At 48.1% G+C, this 17,306-nt stretch overlaps 1 protein-coding gene across 1 annotated transcript in view; it reads left to right on the top strand.

The window, feature by feature from the left end:
- The window catches only part of grxcr1a (glutaredoxin and cysteine rich domain containing 1 a), a 296,531-nt gene that overhangs the window by 92,800 nt on the left and 186,425 nt on the right, over positions 1–17,306 (top strand). Inside the window, exon 4 of the mRNA XM_072497849.1 lies at positions 10,412–10,897. Coding sequence (XP_072353950.1) covers positions 10,412–10,897 — 486 coding nt within the window. The remainder of the gene's footprint in view (positions 1–10,411; positions 10,898–17,306) is intronic.

The raw sequence follows: 17,306 nt of genomic DNA on the forward strand, positions 1-17,306 counted from the left end.
GCACCCTCCCCAATTCCCCCCCCTCCTCCCCGGCATGCACCCTCCCCAACCCCCCCCACGGCACGCACCCTCCCCATCCCCCCTCCCTGGCACGCACCCTCCCCAACCGCCCCCTCTCCTCCCCGGCATGCACCCTCACCAAACACCCCTCCCCTCCTCCCCGGCACGGACACTCCCGACCGCCCCTCTCCTCCTTCCCGGCATGCACACTCCCCAAACCCCCCACTCCTCCCCGGCACGCACCCTCACTAAACACCCCTCCCCTCCTCCCCGGCATGGACCCTCCCGACCCCCTCTCTCCTTCCCAGCATGCGCACTCCCCAAACCCCCCACTCCTCCCCGGCAGGCACCCTCCCCAAACCACCACCCTCTCCTGCCCGCACGCACCCTCCCCAAATCCCACCCCCCCCTCCTCCCCGGCACGCACCCTCCCCAAATCCCCCCCCCCACTCCTCCCCGGCACGCACCCTCCCCAAACCACCACCCTCTCCTCCCCGGCACGCACCCTCCCCAAATCCCCCCCCCCTCCTCCCCGGCACGCACCCTCTCCATCACTCGCCCTCCCTGGCCCCCCCTCTCCTCCCCGGTACGCACTCTCTCCATCACGCACCCTCTCCATCACGCACCCTCTCCATCACGCACCCTCTCCATCACGCACCCTCTCCATCACGCACCCTCTCCATCACGCATCCTCTCCATCACGCACCCTCTCCATCACGCGCCCTCTCCATCACGCGCCCTCTCCATCACGCGCCCTCTCCATCACGCGCCCTACCCATCACGCGCCCACTCCATCACACGCCCTCTCCATCACGCACCCCCTCCATGCCCCCCTCCCCTCCCCCCAGCCCCCACCCCCAACCCTTCTCCCCCCTGCCCCTCCCTCCCCCAACCCCTCCCGCACAGCCCCTCCCTCAGCCCTCCAGCCCCTCCCTCGCTCCCCAGCCCCTCCCCCCAGCACGACTGGTTGACGCCGTTAAATAGGTGGTTTGATTTACGCTGGCGTAACCCGCCGGGTGGTCGGAGAATCCCGCCGTCAAAATAATCTTTTTTACGTTTCATTTTAATCTCTTTATCTATGGTAGTTTGGACTGTATATTGTCCTTCATTTTTTTCCAAGGTGAAACCTAATTTTCCTGATGAAAAGGATAAAGTGCTGTATTGTCTGCCCCCTGCTGCTGATTGATGAGTTCCTGATGCAATGGAGATCCAGCGACAGGGCAAAAGTGATCTGTTTCCGAGGCTGTGGTCCCTCGCTGGCAGCAGCATCGAGGTTCCCACCGCACACCAGCGGGAGGATGCAAATGGGCCACTAACGGGCTGGATACCAGATTCTCCACTCCTCTGTGATGTCCAAAGCCCTCTGAGCGGGGATTCGTGCAGGCGTGGATTGTTACAAATGTTTCCCAGTGTGGCCCTGATGTGGTGGACCACATGGTAGGCCAAGGGGGTAAGTATTTAAGGAAGGTGCACCCCAAGTCCATCGGAGGGCTCTCCTCTCCAGCCCCCCACCAAAACACCCTCACCAGACACCTCCCCACCAGAAACTCCCACCAGATACACCGACCAGACCCATCCCTTCAGAGCTCCCCATCAGACCCTCCAATCAGAGACCCCACCAGAAACCCCCACCAGAGACCCCCACCGGAGATTCCCATCAGGAGGTGTAAGGCACCGGTGAGTGAAAAAGCAGTGATATGTTCACTGTTTCTGCCTGGACTGCTCTTTACTTTCCCAGCGGGTGTGGCTGATGGCTGATGGGGGTGGTGATTCTTTGATTTGGGGAGTTCCCTTTTATGGTGGGTTCCCTGTTAAGGGGGTGGTTTCCTAATTGGGGTCTCTGATAGGGGTCTCTGATGGGGTTCTCTGGTGGGGGTGTCTGATGAGGGGGTTGATGGGGGGATCTGGCCAATCTCATATGTACGTTCTGTGGAGGGGAGGTGACCCAGCAATTCCCGTGGTTGCGGGGGGGTGAGGGGCGGGGGGGGGGGGGGGGGGGGGATGCCCCTACTTGTTGTGGGGAACAGGATTTGCATTGCGGGTCGGAGGGGGCCAGCCACCAGACCTCACTATCGGGCTGCCCGCTCAAAATGGCTGCCCGATAGCCGGATTTGCAATGCATAAATTTGCACGGCAAGGGTTGCTTCTGTGCAGCGCTCCCAGCGCCAGTATGAAACAGAAGCAATTCAGTTCCAGCATGTGAAAATAACTCCCGAATGGAGAATCCAGCCCAAATTCTTACATCAACCAGTGCAACGGGCCAACAATTGTTCTTTTTCTCTGTGCATTAAAAAATATCCATTGACAGTGTCAATCGAGGGATCCTCTGGTTCTTACCTCCCCGCACAAATGCCATAATCATTTTGTCTAATTTGTGGAAATAGGCTTTGGGGATGAAGATCGGGATGGATCTCAACAGGAAGAGGAACCTTGGCAGTGTGTTCATTTTGATTGTCTGCACTCTACTCGTCAGTGAAAGCGGGAGTGCATCCCATCTCTGTAGGTCCTTTTTAACCTCCTCCCCCAGGCTGGTCAGATTCCATTTGTGGATCCGTGTCCAGTCATGGGATATCTGGATTGCCAGGTAGTGGAATTTGCTTTGGGCTAGTTTGAATGGTAGTCACTCCAGCTCTGTCTCTCCCCCATTCGGGTTCACTTGGAATGCCTCGCTCTTGCCAAAGTTGTAGCCCGAGAATGCTCCGAACTCTCTCAGAAATTGCATGATTGCTTTCTGGCCATTCTGTGGGTCCGAGACATAGAGGAGCAGGTCATCAGCATAGAGTGAGACTCTGTGCTCTCTGCCCCCTCTTTGGATACCCTTCCAGCTTTTCACGTCCAGCAAGAGCGATCGCCAGTGTTTCAATTGCCAGGGCGAACAAGAGGGGGATAGTGGACATCCCTGCCTTGTGCAGCTGGATGTATTCAGAGCTGATGGTGTTGATCTGAACATTCTCCTTGGGGGCATTGCACAGGAGTTTCACCCATGAAGCGAATCCTGTCCCTAGCCCAAACAGCTCCAGTACCTAGATGAGATACTTCCATTCGACTCTGACAAAGGCCTTTTCTGCATCCAGGGAGATGATCACCTGGGGGTGGGGGAGGTCATTATTGTGTTCAGCAGCCGCCTGATGTTCGCACTTAGCTGACAAAATCCGTCTGGTCCTCTGTGACAACCTCTGGTATGCAATTCTCCAGTCTCTAAGCCAGGACTTTCACAAGTATCTTTGCGACTACATACAACAGTGAAATGGATCTATATGATTCACATTTCATCGGGTCCTTGTCTTTTATGGGTATCAGCAATATTGTGGCCTGTGTCAGCATAGGAGGCAGGGTGCCCCTCGCTAGCGAGCCTGCGAACATGTCCCGACGCCGTCCCTGCCAGCATGGAATTGATACTCTCCATGATCTCTCCAAGTCCCATTGGTGCTTCCAGCTCCCCCCTGCCAATTGTCCCTCATGACTGGCATGTCCAGTACATCTAGGAATTGTTTAATCTCTTCATCCCCGTTGAGAGGTTTGGATGTGTACAGCCCACAGTAAAAGGTCTCAAACGTTCAGTTGACCTCTTTTTGCTCAATTACCAATCTGCCTCTGCTGCCCTTCATCTGCACTACCTCCCTCGTGGCTGTCTGCTTTCTCAGGTGGTGGGCCTGTAGGCGGCCAGCCTTTTCCCCGTGTTTGAAAAATAGCCCCCATATCTGGCGGAGTTTATGCACTACTTTCCTTGTGGATAACAGGTTAAAGTCCATTTGTAGCTTTTTCCTCTCAGTCAGAAGCTCTTCGGTCAGGGCCTCGGAATATCTTCTGTCGACCTCCAGGATGGAGTCGATCAGTTGTTGCCTGGCCACCCTCTCTTCCATATCGCTTTGTGCCTTGTAGGCTATAATCTCTCCCCTAATTACCACCTTCAGTGCCTCCCTGATCGTGGAAGGTGAGACTTCCCAATTCTGGTTATTTGTAACATACTCGCCTATGGCTTGTGATATTTTTTGGCAGAAGACCTTATTGGCCAAGAGGTCCATGTCCAACCTACACATGGGGCACTGGGCACTGCCCATTCTCAACCTCACATCCATGTAATGTGGAGCTTGGTGGAGATAACTATCGTGGAATATTTCACTCTTACTATTCCTGGAAACACCACTTTCCTCACTGCAAGAAGTCTATCCTCGAGTATGCTTTGTGGACTGGTGAAAAGAAAGAGGTGTAGGAACCACCATGAATGCTGCCAGCTCCCTGGCCATGCCCATCCATTACCCGGATCTGGGGTTCGATTGATCTGTCAGTGGGTCCTGTATGCAGTTGAATTTGCCCCCCATGATCAGTTGATGCATGTGAATATCGGAGATTTCTGCATTGGTATTTTTTATGAAGCCTTTGCCGTCCCAGTTGGTTGGGTACCCATTAATCAAGACTACCGGTGCCCAATCCAGGACACCGCTAATCATGACATACCATTCCTCTTGGTCAGTAACCATCCTTGTCACAGTGAACCTCGTCCTCTTACTAATCAACAAACATGGGCTGTCTAGCATTGCCAAATCTACAGTCCCACCACTGGGCGGCCACAGCCGAAAGGGTGAGGGGATGGGTATGAGAGCCAAACACGGAATGGGTGAGGCTGGAGGAGTCCTTCTGCAAGGGAATGACTCTCTAGGCACTCGCCACGGCAGCGCTCACATCACCCCCCATCAAAGCACACATCCAGCCCAGTGGTGGTAGCCACACTGAAGACATGGAACCAAATGAGGCAACATCCATGGCCCCCACAAATTCCCGCCAGCCATGCTCAACGCCAACTTTGAAAATGGAGACAGGATGGGGGGAAACCAACGGTTAAGGACCTTTATATAAGGAACAGACTCGGGACCTTGGACAAACTGACGGAGGACCTGGACCTACCGATGGGACAGGAGCTCAGACACCTCCAAATTAAACACTTTCTCCGCAAGGCAATGGCAAAGTACCCCAGGGCCCCAAAAGTCACCCTACTAGAGGAACTAATCAACATGGACAGTAATGAGGAGGGGAACTGTGTGAACATATACGGACGGTTGCTGGACAGGACAAGATTACCACTGGATGAAACTAGACAGAAATGGGAGGATGAATTGGGGATGGAAGTGGGTTGGGGACTCTGGAGTGAAGCACTGAGCAGGGCCAACTCCACCTCCTCCTGCACTAGGCGAAGTCTCATGCAGTTTAAAGTGATGCACAGAACCCACCTAACTAGAACCCGATTGAGCAGGTTCTTTCCGGAGGTGGACGACAAATGTGAACAGTGACAGGGATGCTCAGCCAACCACACCCGCATGTTCTGGGCCCAGCCCAGACTTGTCGGGTTCTGGACAGCCATCTTCGAGGTGATGAGTGGCCAGGAGGAGTGGCCGAGAGTGGCAGTCTTTGGGGTCTCGGGCCAGCCAGAACTACATATGGGGAAGAGGGCCGATGCCCTGGCTGTTGCATCCCTAATTGTACACTGGAGAATCCTGCTCGGCAAGAAATCCAACAGGGAATTCAGAAGAAACTTCTCTTCCCAAAGATTGGTAAGAATGTGGAACTTGCCACCACAGCGAGTGATTGAAGTGAATAGTATAAATACATTTAAGAGGAATCAATGCAAGGGTGGATTGCTACAAAAATAGTTTTCGATGAGAAAAGATGGGGAGTGGCCCAAGTGGAGCATTAGCAGCAGCATGAGCTGGCTGGGCCAAATTGCCTGCACCGTTTCCCCAGGTAATCCTATGTGGTCCGATATAATTTCCCTAGTTTGTACCGAAATGTCGCAATGTTCTTTTTCAGAAAACTATTCATATTCTTCTTACAAAGGCTGATGGGAATTCCTTTGGGCGCAACGAAAGCTAAAGTTCGTTTTGGGATCTTTTGGAGGGTGTTACACGGCGGCCGTGTTGGCAAGATTGTGGTCCGTATTCAACGTGACTTAGTGCCGAAAATGTGCCCCACTATATTCTCAACATTACTGGCTCCCTTGGCACCTGATTCACCCGACGCGTGCCTCTGTTGCTCGCCCCCAACGAGGGAGAGCCCCCTCATCACTCACTTCCAATCAACACACAAGCATGGCAACGCTCAGACCTGGTCCTCGCTTTGGGAGTGTCGACCTCACAAGGCTTCTCAACACTGTGGATGAGAGACGGGGTACCCTGTTCCCCCGAGGGGGGTCAGACGGCCAGCAGCAGGGTCAGCAATGCTGCCTGGGAGGCAGTGGCAGCAGCTGTCAGTGTGGGTAGCATGACCAGGAGAACTGCCATTCAATGTTAGAAGAGGACCAACGACCTCCAACGAGCTGCAAGGCAAAGTTACCACCTCTCTCATGGCATCAGTTCTGCTTGCCACCCTTCAAATTCGCAAACCGCCCCCCCCCCCCCCCCCCCACCCCAATCCACAGGCTGGCTTCTCACACCCTCCCCATATCCAATCTTCAATCATGTTCCTCAGAACCCTCTGGCACTCACCAGCACAACCCCTTCACGTCCAGGTGTGGTGCAAAATATGCTACCTGCTATAGAGCCCCCTGACCATCAAACATGTGGCTCACAAAGGCCTCTCTTTGTCCCCTCAGGTGAGGTTAGCCCACAAGAAGAGGGAAAGGGCCAGGATGGGGTGGGGGGGGGGGGGGAATCCAAGAGATTCGAGTCCTCACCCCCTTTGAGGAATGGGCCTTGGAAATCGCAGTGTTGCCCAAGGAGAGAGCAGTCAACGACACTGAGGCTGGCCTGCACTGCAAAGGTGAGGATCCATTGCCCTTTCACCCAGCACGGGGTTGGAGGGCCGAAGGGCCTGTTTCTGTGCTGTACATTTCTTTGTTCTTTGTATGACTTGTCTGAAGTGAGTTGTTCATGTCAGACACAATGTTCCCTCCTTCTCAGTGATCACCTACCAATTATCTCGCTGGATCTCCATCTGATGGGGCTGGGCCATCTGAAGTCATACCCCACCCTGCTATCCAAGAGTACACCTCGGAGGCGAGTTCCGAGGAAAACACCGGTGAGGTATCACAGCTATCACCCGCACCTTCCACCTGCCCAGAGAGACTCGCATTGGTGGACGGCATTAGTGGACAAGCTTCTGGGGCACTATCTGGTGAGCACCCCACAGTTTCTGATGCATATCATGTGGAGGCAGGAACATCCAAGGGAGTCAGCAGTCGGAGGCCTGCTGGATCCCAGGACCCAGAAGGGTCCCAGTCAGATGCCGAGCCTCTGGACAGGGTTCTCCCAGAGTTGATGCAGATGATAGGAGGGGGTGTCAGCGATATTGCAGTGACTGGCAAGACCAATTGGAAGAGTCCCAAAGGCTTCAGGTGCAGGAGACGGTGCTGACAATGCGTGACACCGAAGCTGACACTGTTAGCGTGGCGACCGCAGTGGAAAACCTGGAGCAATGTCTTGAGTGGTGATGTCCAAGGCATGGCTCAGTCTATGATGACCATGGCTGAGGGCCTCACCATCATGTTCCCGTCGCTGAGGGACGATTCCCAGATGCAGATGGACATTGCCAAGGCACTACAGAGCATGGCCCAGTCACTGAGGAGCATTGCTCAGGGCAACGACACCATGATGCAGACAATGGGGAGCCTCCAGGGCTGGCAGCGCCAGATCATTCAGAGGCCTCTGGAGCTCACTCCATCTGCCTGTCCATCCTATGGAGTCCCCCAAGGTCCTATAGGCACTGTCAGGGAGGAGGATGCTCTGGAGGTAAACGCACTGCCTACTACCAAATCCCGAATCCCCCCTCCTGGCAGCGGTGCATCTCAAGGGCAGTGGGCAAAAGAGTGCCGGTGACAGCGGTTAGTCGGCTGGGGCCTCCTGGCTCCAGGCCCGCCAGAGGACAACCACCAAGGGCATCAAAGGCCACAGGGTGCGGAAAGCAGCAGGCTGCCTCCACCTCTGATGTGCATCCTGGGAACACATCTAGACATAACACTAGACCACGCAAGATCAAGAAGAGTGAGAAACGCTGTGGGAACAGGTGGGGTCACTATCTGTAGCTGGGGCGAATGAAAATCTGTCACAGTAAAATGTTTACCACTAAAACATGTCACACCTCATACAGATGAAACGTCTGTCACGTTAACCTTCACAGTGGACTTGCCCACATCCCCCCACCATGTTGCCCTCCACTCCTTCACCCCTGGAAACAGAGGTCCAATAGTAAAAGCCCTCGGTACAGACCTTGATCAAGGGATGGGTGTAAGCATGGTTTTGCAGAAAGAAAGTAGTCAGACTTTAGCAGAAACTGAGGAGCATCAGAGCTTTCCTCACAGTGAGTGATCATTACACTCCTGCCTTGTATATTGCCCGCTGACAGTGCTGACATAGGCCCATCACCCTGAAGTGATGTTACACAGATCCTTGGAGATTAGCCTTAAGTGGTGATTATTGGTGTCTTGCCACGCTAAGGCATGATCCAGATTTTGCCAAGGGTGGGGGGGCAGTTAGATTGCAAAAAAATCAGTGCCCGGCGCGGTCCCGCAATCTAACCGGCTCATCGCGCTCTCTCTTATGTGCAGCACAGCCACTAAATCATGCCCTTGCCCTTTGGCCCTGAGAGAATCCTCAGTGGTGAAGCCCTGCTCTTTGCTGTTTAATTCTTGACAGCTTCTTCTATGGTGCTGATACTCCTGTAGTTCAGGCACACTGTTCAGGCATTAACGTTTGCTGGACATGTTGTCATGTGAGAGTAGCTTTAAGAAATGGGTGTTTATAAAATAGCTGTAGTGGGTGTACTTTTAAGAAATTGGTGTTTATGACTGCAATGATGCCAGAATGTGGGTGGAGCTGGGCTGTCTGTCTGGTTTTACTTTCGCTTTGGGCTGTCTGCTACAGGGTGTGTTTTAGTCTCGTTTTGAGAGCTGGATAGCAAGAAGGTGTATTAGTCTCCCTTTCTGCAATCTAAAGACTGTCTCCAGATCCTTTGGTGATTTAACAATAATACCTGTTTCTGTAGAGAAGTTAAACCTGATGTCTTTCTGTAAAAAGTTTATTTTTTGTCTTATGGATGATGCAAGGAAAGATTAAGAGTTACTTATAGAGTACTGTATTCTTTGGGGGATTTATTGGTGTTGATAGTTGTTAAGATGTTTACTGTGGGTTTATAAAGTGTTAACTGGCTTCATAAATAAACATTGTTTTAATTTAAAGTACTTTAACTCTCTGTTGCACTACTCCTGTAAGGTAGGCCTGTTTGCTCCCCATATCCACAATCTATTAAAAGTTGTGGGTTGGGTGAACTCCATAATACACTTTGGGGTTCTCTGAACCCTGGCAAATAACAATGTAGTGCACTAATCATCCTTTGAGACATGGCACCTGTGCTATCGCAACTAACAAGGCTTGTTCCTCATTGGAAATAGCCTTCAGTTTGTGAAGCTAGTGGCTGTTCACAGTCAAAGGGGGTGAAATTGACTTTCATGAGAGAAGCTGCAGCAGGGCTCTGTCCTGGAAGAGTTTGGTCGAACAAACAGGCTGCACAATATTGAAAGATGCCTTGAAGGCGTCACAAGTGCAAAACCATCCCCATCCCTTCCCAGGGGCGATTCCCAACCTGGAACGCTTCAGTCCCTAACAAAGCCCAACCCCTTTGAGACCCCCTCCCTCCCCCCGATCAATGGGGCAGCATCTCCAGTGCTCTTGGACTGCATGCCAGTAAATGGAAAGGGCTACGCACTTCCTCACTTCCCCTCAGTAGCCATTGCGCCAGCTTCCCATTTTTGAAAAGTAGCACTAAACCAGACCTCTGTGATTTCTGCTGGAGAGTTGGGTAATTCCTGGGAGGCCGCTGCATTGACGAGATTGAAATACATGCAAATGAGGGGTAATGATATTCTCGCCATTTTGGGGCGGGTCTGGAACTCGTCATTGGGAGCGGGCCAGGTGAATCTCAAAATGGGTCACGCCCGACCCGAATCTCGAATTTGCTTTCTCCAGGGAGCTACCTGATCGTTGGATTGTGCCCTTAGTCGTTAGTTGCAATAAAATGAATTTTTGGCATGTTCTATAAGGACTATGCATTCTTTCTCAGCAGCTATTCCTTTCTCCGCTCCATTGAAGTGATGTTTCACACCGGTTGCTAAAATCTATCACACCGGTCCTTAAATTTGAGACAAAAGAGAGATTCAGTATGAATTGGTCGAACATGTTCTATTGGAACTAAATATTTTTAGTACCTTCCTACATCTGGATGTTACACAGAGAGTACATAATGGTGATTAAATATTTAATCATTTGTATCACTTTACCTACTGCTGGTATAAAAGGTGACTATGATGTAATCTTATGCATTATTGAAGTAAGACAGTATGAGGATCTGTGCTGACTTACTGTCCTTCACACTCTTATGGTTTGATGGCATTGCTATATATATGAAACATCTACCCATATTATAGGGAAGTCTGAATCTACATTTGGAACTGGCTGCAAGAGGATTTCGTTTGGAAAGACAATGTGAAGTTCACTCTCCAATGGAAAAAGGTAGACTCATCGGCATAATGAAGACAGACGGAGAGTGGCAGCAGAAAAAAGTTAGGTTTCGAGTATGTTCTGCAACCAGTGGAAGAGTGCTGAAAGAAGTGTACACCGATGGAGACCTGGTGGACTCCCAAACGCCAGAATGTGCCAGCAATTCTGAAACTGAGCAGTCCAGTAGTTACAGTGAAGTGAATGGCCATAATGAGCAGCATTTCGCCTTGGAAACTGATGGCAGTGAAAGTGAATGTGATGACATGTTTCTGTTAGCAAGCGCCACCAAAGACAAAGGGATCTTTAGAAAGAGAATTAATATCTTGAGTAAAAATGGTACAGTGAGAGGGGTCAAACACAAAGTCAGTGCTGGCCAAGCACTTTTCAGTAGCTTGTCAAATGGTGCTCTTCAGGTACGTTGTTAAGAATATAAAGATTGTCCGAATAAACTTTCTACCTGCTGTAATAATAATTAACCAGCTGCTGACTTTTCTTCAAATGCAGTTAATCTGAGAACCTATTGTAATTAAGTTAATTGGTTTCTTGTTTGCAGTATGCTTGTCCTTAGATTGCTGTGTCTGACATTGTCATGCGTCCAACTTTATTCGCAGTAGAGTGCAACGAGACTTTCACTGCAGCTTTAATTCCTTTGTGTCTTTTGTTGCAGCAAACACATGATGCAACAATGTCAAAGGTCATCTGCTGCCAGAACACAGTATTGACAATTTAGGTATTAAGGAAATTACTGTTGGCAACTGACGCACTTGTGGATTTCCACTTAATAAATTATGGAAAGGTTGACATTTACATCCCTTTCTTTACAAGGAGAGTGTACCTTTTCAGCTGTAATAGCTTATTTTGGTAAGATGTAAAAGGATTCAAAATACTGAAATGGCAACTGTCCAGTTCTGTAAATGGTTATGGCTGATCACGTTCGTAATATCTGATTCATACGGATAGGTTTATGTGAACTGTTGGATTAATATAAGTCATGTCAGTCTAAGATGAAATTTATTTCCCAATATTAAATTGAATTATTCTTTCCCTTTTAAGGCTTCTTTCATTTGTAACTTTGTCCTCTGATTCTCCTGTCCCAAATTTGCATCAATAACTCTTAAAAATCCACCTCATAAACATGGGTTAGGCGGCCAGTAATCATTTTCCCGCTTATTTAGATTCCTCACTCATCTGTCAAATTCAATCATCTGTAACCTGCTGTCTTTTTAAAAATCCTTTCCATCTTCAATAACTTTGTTATATTAGCATAAAATATTCCTTTTGTTTCATTGTTTGGCATTTAAACAGAAGTTTTGACTTATTTTTTTAAAATTTAGTGTTTCTGTTAAAATAGCAGACGAGGGATTCCAAATGAAAGTTTGTATCATTGCCGAATAATTTACAGGCTTATAACTTGTAAGTATAACATGTAGGCACTTGCGCAACTTAAAATGGCACACAGAATGAGATAGATTTCACAGCATAAAAACAGGCCATTTGATGCATGTGGTAATGCTCCCATGAGCTTCATCTTCTCCCTCTTCATCTCATCCTATCAGCATATCCTTCTATCCTTTACTCCCTCATGTATTTATCTAGTTACTCCTTAAATACACGTTGCTATTCAGCTCAACCATTCCATGTGGTAGGAAGTTCCACAAGCTCGCCAATTATTTGCTTTTCACTTCTGTTCCACTAGAAATTAATGCAAGTTTGTTTGTGCTTTTTTAATGGCTTTGGTAAACTGCGTTGCTTTTTGAAAATGATTTGTGTATCGGCCTTTGATCTATTCACTCTCATTTTCCATGGTGCGTTTCTGACTCCTAATATCAAACACAAGTTATCATCTATCTTTAAGTGTAATACCACTTCCAGATAACAATTTTGGCATGGTGGCCATGGAACTGTCACTCGTATCTCCGCAACACCAAATCCACCTGAAAATGAACACATTTTAAATTTTGGATTGTCACTTCCTTGTATTTAAATGGGTGGGTGATATGACCCCAAGATGCATGGACCATTGCCAAGTGTTGATCCACTCTAAGTAAGCAGGGAACAGCAAGTGGGCCTTGAAAGGATAGTGGAGTGGCTGTTTCATATACATATAAGGCCTCTTCTGAAGGTTCTCCTTGATTGAGGGTGGACCTTTGGCCTCTGATGGTGAGATGAACGCTGCCCGCAGCCCTGATGATAGGGGCAGAATGCCGGGTCCTTCTAAAACTTAGGCATCCAGGGGCTGTCCATTATAACTGCCTCATGTACTGGAGAAGAAAAGGCAACAACTTGTCTTCACATCCACAACAGAATAAAACGTAGAAGCACCCATGTGTGTTGACACAAATGCACTGAGTACACTTGGTGGGTCTTACTGGATAGTATTTATTTGCTGAATGCCATGGGATTAGAGCTTTGCACAACTTGAAAGTTCTTGTAATGTATGATTGCCTGTTCATTTCTGCACCAATGGGCCTTTACCAAACGTTGAGGTTTTGAGACAGAGGGCAGAAAAAGGAAGTGAGTTACTCACCCCTGGAGACCAACCTCTGAACTGCTCTTGTAGTTACAGTATTTATATGGCTGTCTCAGCTCAGTTTCTGGTCAATGGTAACCCTGTGGATGCTGATTGTGGAGGATTTAAAATGGTAATGCCATTGAATTGCAAGGTCATTGTCTGGCACTTGTGCAGCATGAATGTTACTTGCCACTTATCAGCCCAACCCTGGATATTGTCCAGGTCCTGCTGCATATAGGCATGAGTTGATTCACTATCTGAGGAAATGTGAATGGTGCTGAACATTTTGCAGTCATCAATGAACACCCTCAATTCTTGCCTTATAATGGTGGGAAGGTCATTGATGAAGCAACTGAAGGTGGTTGGGCCTAGGACACAACCCTGGGGAACTCCTGGGACTGAGGTGACTGACCTCCAACAAACCAACCATCTTCCTTAGTGTCAGGTATGACTCGAACCAGCAGAATGTTTTCCCTGATTCCCACCGACGCCAGTTTTACTAGGCCTTTTGATGCAAGGCTCACTGGTGGACCCAAAGTGAACATCTGGAGTGACTCATGCCTAATTCTATAGCACTATGAGCACACCTCTGGGGAACTATTCTTCATGTGGGACTGTACATATCAAATAATGCTGATTGTGTAGTCTGGGATCTTTGATTGATACATGTGATTCTGTGAGTACAATTATCTTAGACTGCTGCTTAATTAGCAATTGGGAACCCTAACCCTGACCCTAACCTATACTTCTCCAGTATTCCACACAGGTCTACCATCACTATCCTCCTCCAGTATTCCACACAGGTCTACCATCACTATCCTCCTCCAGTATCCCACACAGGACTGCCATCACCATCCGCCAGCATTCCACACAAGTCTGTGTGGGATACTGGAGGAGGATAGTGATGGTGGTCCTGTGTGGAATGCTGGAGGAGGATAGTGATGGTGGACCTGTGTGGAATATTGGAGTAACGGTTCAGGACATTGGGATATTGTGGCGAAGGTGACCATGGAGCACAGATTGTTCACCTCAGTCTATGGAATATCTGGCAACATCTGTAGGTACTCTCAGACAACTGCGATCATCAAGCAGGTGCCGGATGTCCTGTAGCGGAGGACAGACCACTAAATAATGTATCACACTGATCAGGCCAGTCAGGCTGAGAGGGCAATTGGATTCAAACCCATGTTTCGATTCTCTTGGTTTAATGAGTGCACATATGTTGCCACCAAAGCTCTCACAGAGCAATTAGGTGCTCCTGACATGGAAATATATCACGGTTCCTTCACTGTCGCTGAGTCAAAATCCTAGAACTCCCTCCGTAACAGCACTGTGGATGTACATATACCACAGAGACTGCAGTGGTTCAAGAAGACAGCTCACCATCATCTTCTCAGCAGCAATTTGGGATGGACAATAAATGTTGGCCTAGCCAATGACACCCATATCCCGTGAAAGAATAATTTAAAAAAAAATCAGCTCCAAGTTTCCATTCTGATCACACATTCTCTTACGTTGTTCCGTCGTAGTCACAGGTTAGAATCCTGAAAATCCCAACCCAGTATTATTGTGGAAACACGTTTATTACATGGATTGCCGTGGTTCATGGAGTAAACCCGCTGTCATCTTTTCAGTGCAACTAGGAGCTGGCAATAAATGTGACTGCGCATGTCACCCTCAAATTTAAAAAAATAAGGTGAAACAAAATCAATGCTGCTAGATCCTGACTGCCAAAACCTTCAAATTCCTTCCTGCGATCCTGTTGAATTCCAGGGCGACACCTCCATTCCCTGTAACTGACATCAACCAACGTCAGAGAATCGATAAATGCCCTGCTTTGAAGCTCACACTGAAACATGAATACTGAGCACACAGGAACTCGAGCAAATTAATTCTTCTCCTTCAACCCTGCCCACCGCACCATTTCCCAACTCCCATTCACACTAACTCCATGTCTGTGTTTTTTTGGGGGGGTGGGGGGAGGCTTCCAGCAGGGTCTTCCAATGAGAGTGAATGCAATCAAGGTGGACAGCTGAGTCAATGCTAGGCCTATGTATATAAGAGAAAATCATTCGCCTGGCATTGCACCTGAGCATTACCAGAAAGTGGCATTGATCTAACTTGTCAGAAATTATTTAAAAAATTATTTTTAATGCTATAGCTATGTAGAAAAAAAGCTCCTTTGATAATCACCGTTATCATATCTTGTCCCCCCGAGCTTCAAAATATCATGTGAAAATATCATGAAAATGATACATTGACTATATGCATAATATATGTAGCTTGCTATATATAATCTATATACATCAGAGATATATATTGTAAATCCTCGACAGGGAAAGGCACAAGTGATCCTGAATGAACTACAACTCATTCATGTTATGTTTTTTCATTCAGTACCATTGATGTTGGAAACAGTTAATTAATTTTCACAGTTGTATCTTATATGTCTAATTCACTGCGTGGTATTGAGTATGATTAATTTCCTCATCTACTTAGTCCCCAGAATGGTCTTACGTCATGATCTGAAAATAAAACATGTAATAATTTGCTGCCTAAATTCCTAACTTCCTGATTTGTTGGCTGTGTAAAGTGAAAAGCATTTTAAAAGTGGCAGATAGAAAAGAGCTGAGGAAAAGACTGTGTTTGGAGGGGTACTTAATGGTAAAGCTATGTGCCAGAAACATAATAATTTATATTCTTGTATGCACTGAGACTGCTAAAAGGTTGAGGGGACTAAAAATATCTACAAGCTGCATTTTAAGTTATTAGAATGAAAATCTGACCATTGAGATGCAAATTTTTAATGTGAGTGCTCTGTAATGGGATTTTCAAGATGGTCCACACACAACCTTGAAAGACTCGAAAGTGATTTCACAGAAAGACCGACAGATGGGCTCTGAAAATCCATTGCGGGAAGGGTTTATTTTGAATTCTTTCACAGGATGTGGGTGTCGCTAGCTCGGCCAGCATTTTTATTGTCCATCCCTAATTGCCCTTGAGAAGGTGGCGGTGAGCTGCCTTGTTGAACCGCTGCAGTCCATGTGTTGTAGGTACGCCCCCAGTGCTGTTAATACTATAAGTCCTAGAGATCCACTTGCCCGGGGCCTCCATTTCTGATTTAACCAACATTCGTGGAGTTGGGGAGGATATTTCTGCAGCAGTGATAACTGCTGCACCATTGTGGGTGCATCGCGTTTACTTGTCACAATATGAAAGCTGGAAATGCCACGTAAATGCCACTTCAGTGCAGTGAGCAGGGCAATGGGGCATAGTGCGGGGATCCAGTACCCCCAGAAATACAATCCTCTTGTGAAGCGTAACTGGAGGATTTTATTTTGCAAAGTCTAAATGCAAATTCCCGTATCCACCTGGATTCCAGCTCTTTGGGTTCACCCTTATATTAATTTTGATTACAGTCTCTCAGAAGACCTGCTCTATCGATGGGATCCTCTGCGTTGCCGGCAGCACACCCACACCCGGGAGTTTCCCGATGATGTAGAATGGTCACAATGGGAAATCCCATTGCTCGGCTGCATGAACGGAGGATCCCGCTGCTGACGGGGGCTCACGGCGCTAGAAAACGGGGCTGGTGGGACGGAGAATCCCGTCCCTGGATTTTCAATTTCAGACAACATTCAAATGTTTCCTAAAATTAGGTTAGTTTAGAAACAGCATTATTGATGTACCTATACCACAGGGACAGCAGCAGTCCAAGATGTATCTCACCACCATCTTCTCAAGGGCAATAAGGGATGGATAATAAATGCTGGTCTAGCCAGGGACACTCACATCCCAACAAATAATTTTTAAAAATAAACTTGATTCACAAAAGAAAAAGTAAGATGAAGTGTCTAACGTTTAATTGATATTACACTTGGGCATAAAGAAAATTATTTAAAGGCCCAGTAAGAAGTCTTACACCAGGTTAAAGTCCAACAGGTTTTTTTCAAACACTAGCTTTCGGAGCGCTGCTCCTTCCTTAGGTCCTGAGGAAGGAGCAGTGCTCCGAAAGCTAGTGTTTGAAACAAACCTGTTGGACTTTAACCTGGTGTTGTAAGACCTCTTACTGTGCTCACCCCAGTCCAACGCCAGCATCTCCACATCATATTTAAAGGCCAGAAGAGAGTCAACCCATTTTAGTTCATCCTTCAAAATGCATTGTCACCTGCATTAAGTGTCTAATTGATTATTGAATAGTGATTCTGTACTTCCTATGACCTTTCTGTCGTGTTGGGTGCTCTGCTACACAGACGAACCAACACGGTTGCGGAAGGTACAACTCAGTTTTATTACTAACAATTATTAAC

This window comes from Scyliorhinus torazame, chromosome 3, assembly GCF_047496885.1.
Source record: "Scyliorhinus torazame isolate Kashiwa2021f chromosome 3, sScyTor2.1, whole genome shotgun sequence".
Taxonomy (NCBI): domain Eukaryota; kingdom Metazoa; phylum Chordata; class Chondrichthyes; order Carcharhiniformes; family Scyliorhinidae; genus Scyliorhinus; species Scyliorhinus torazame.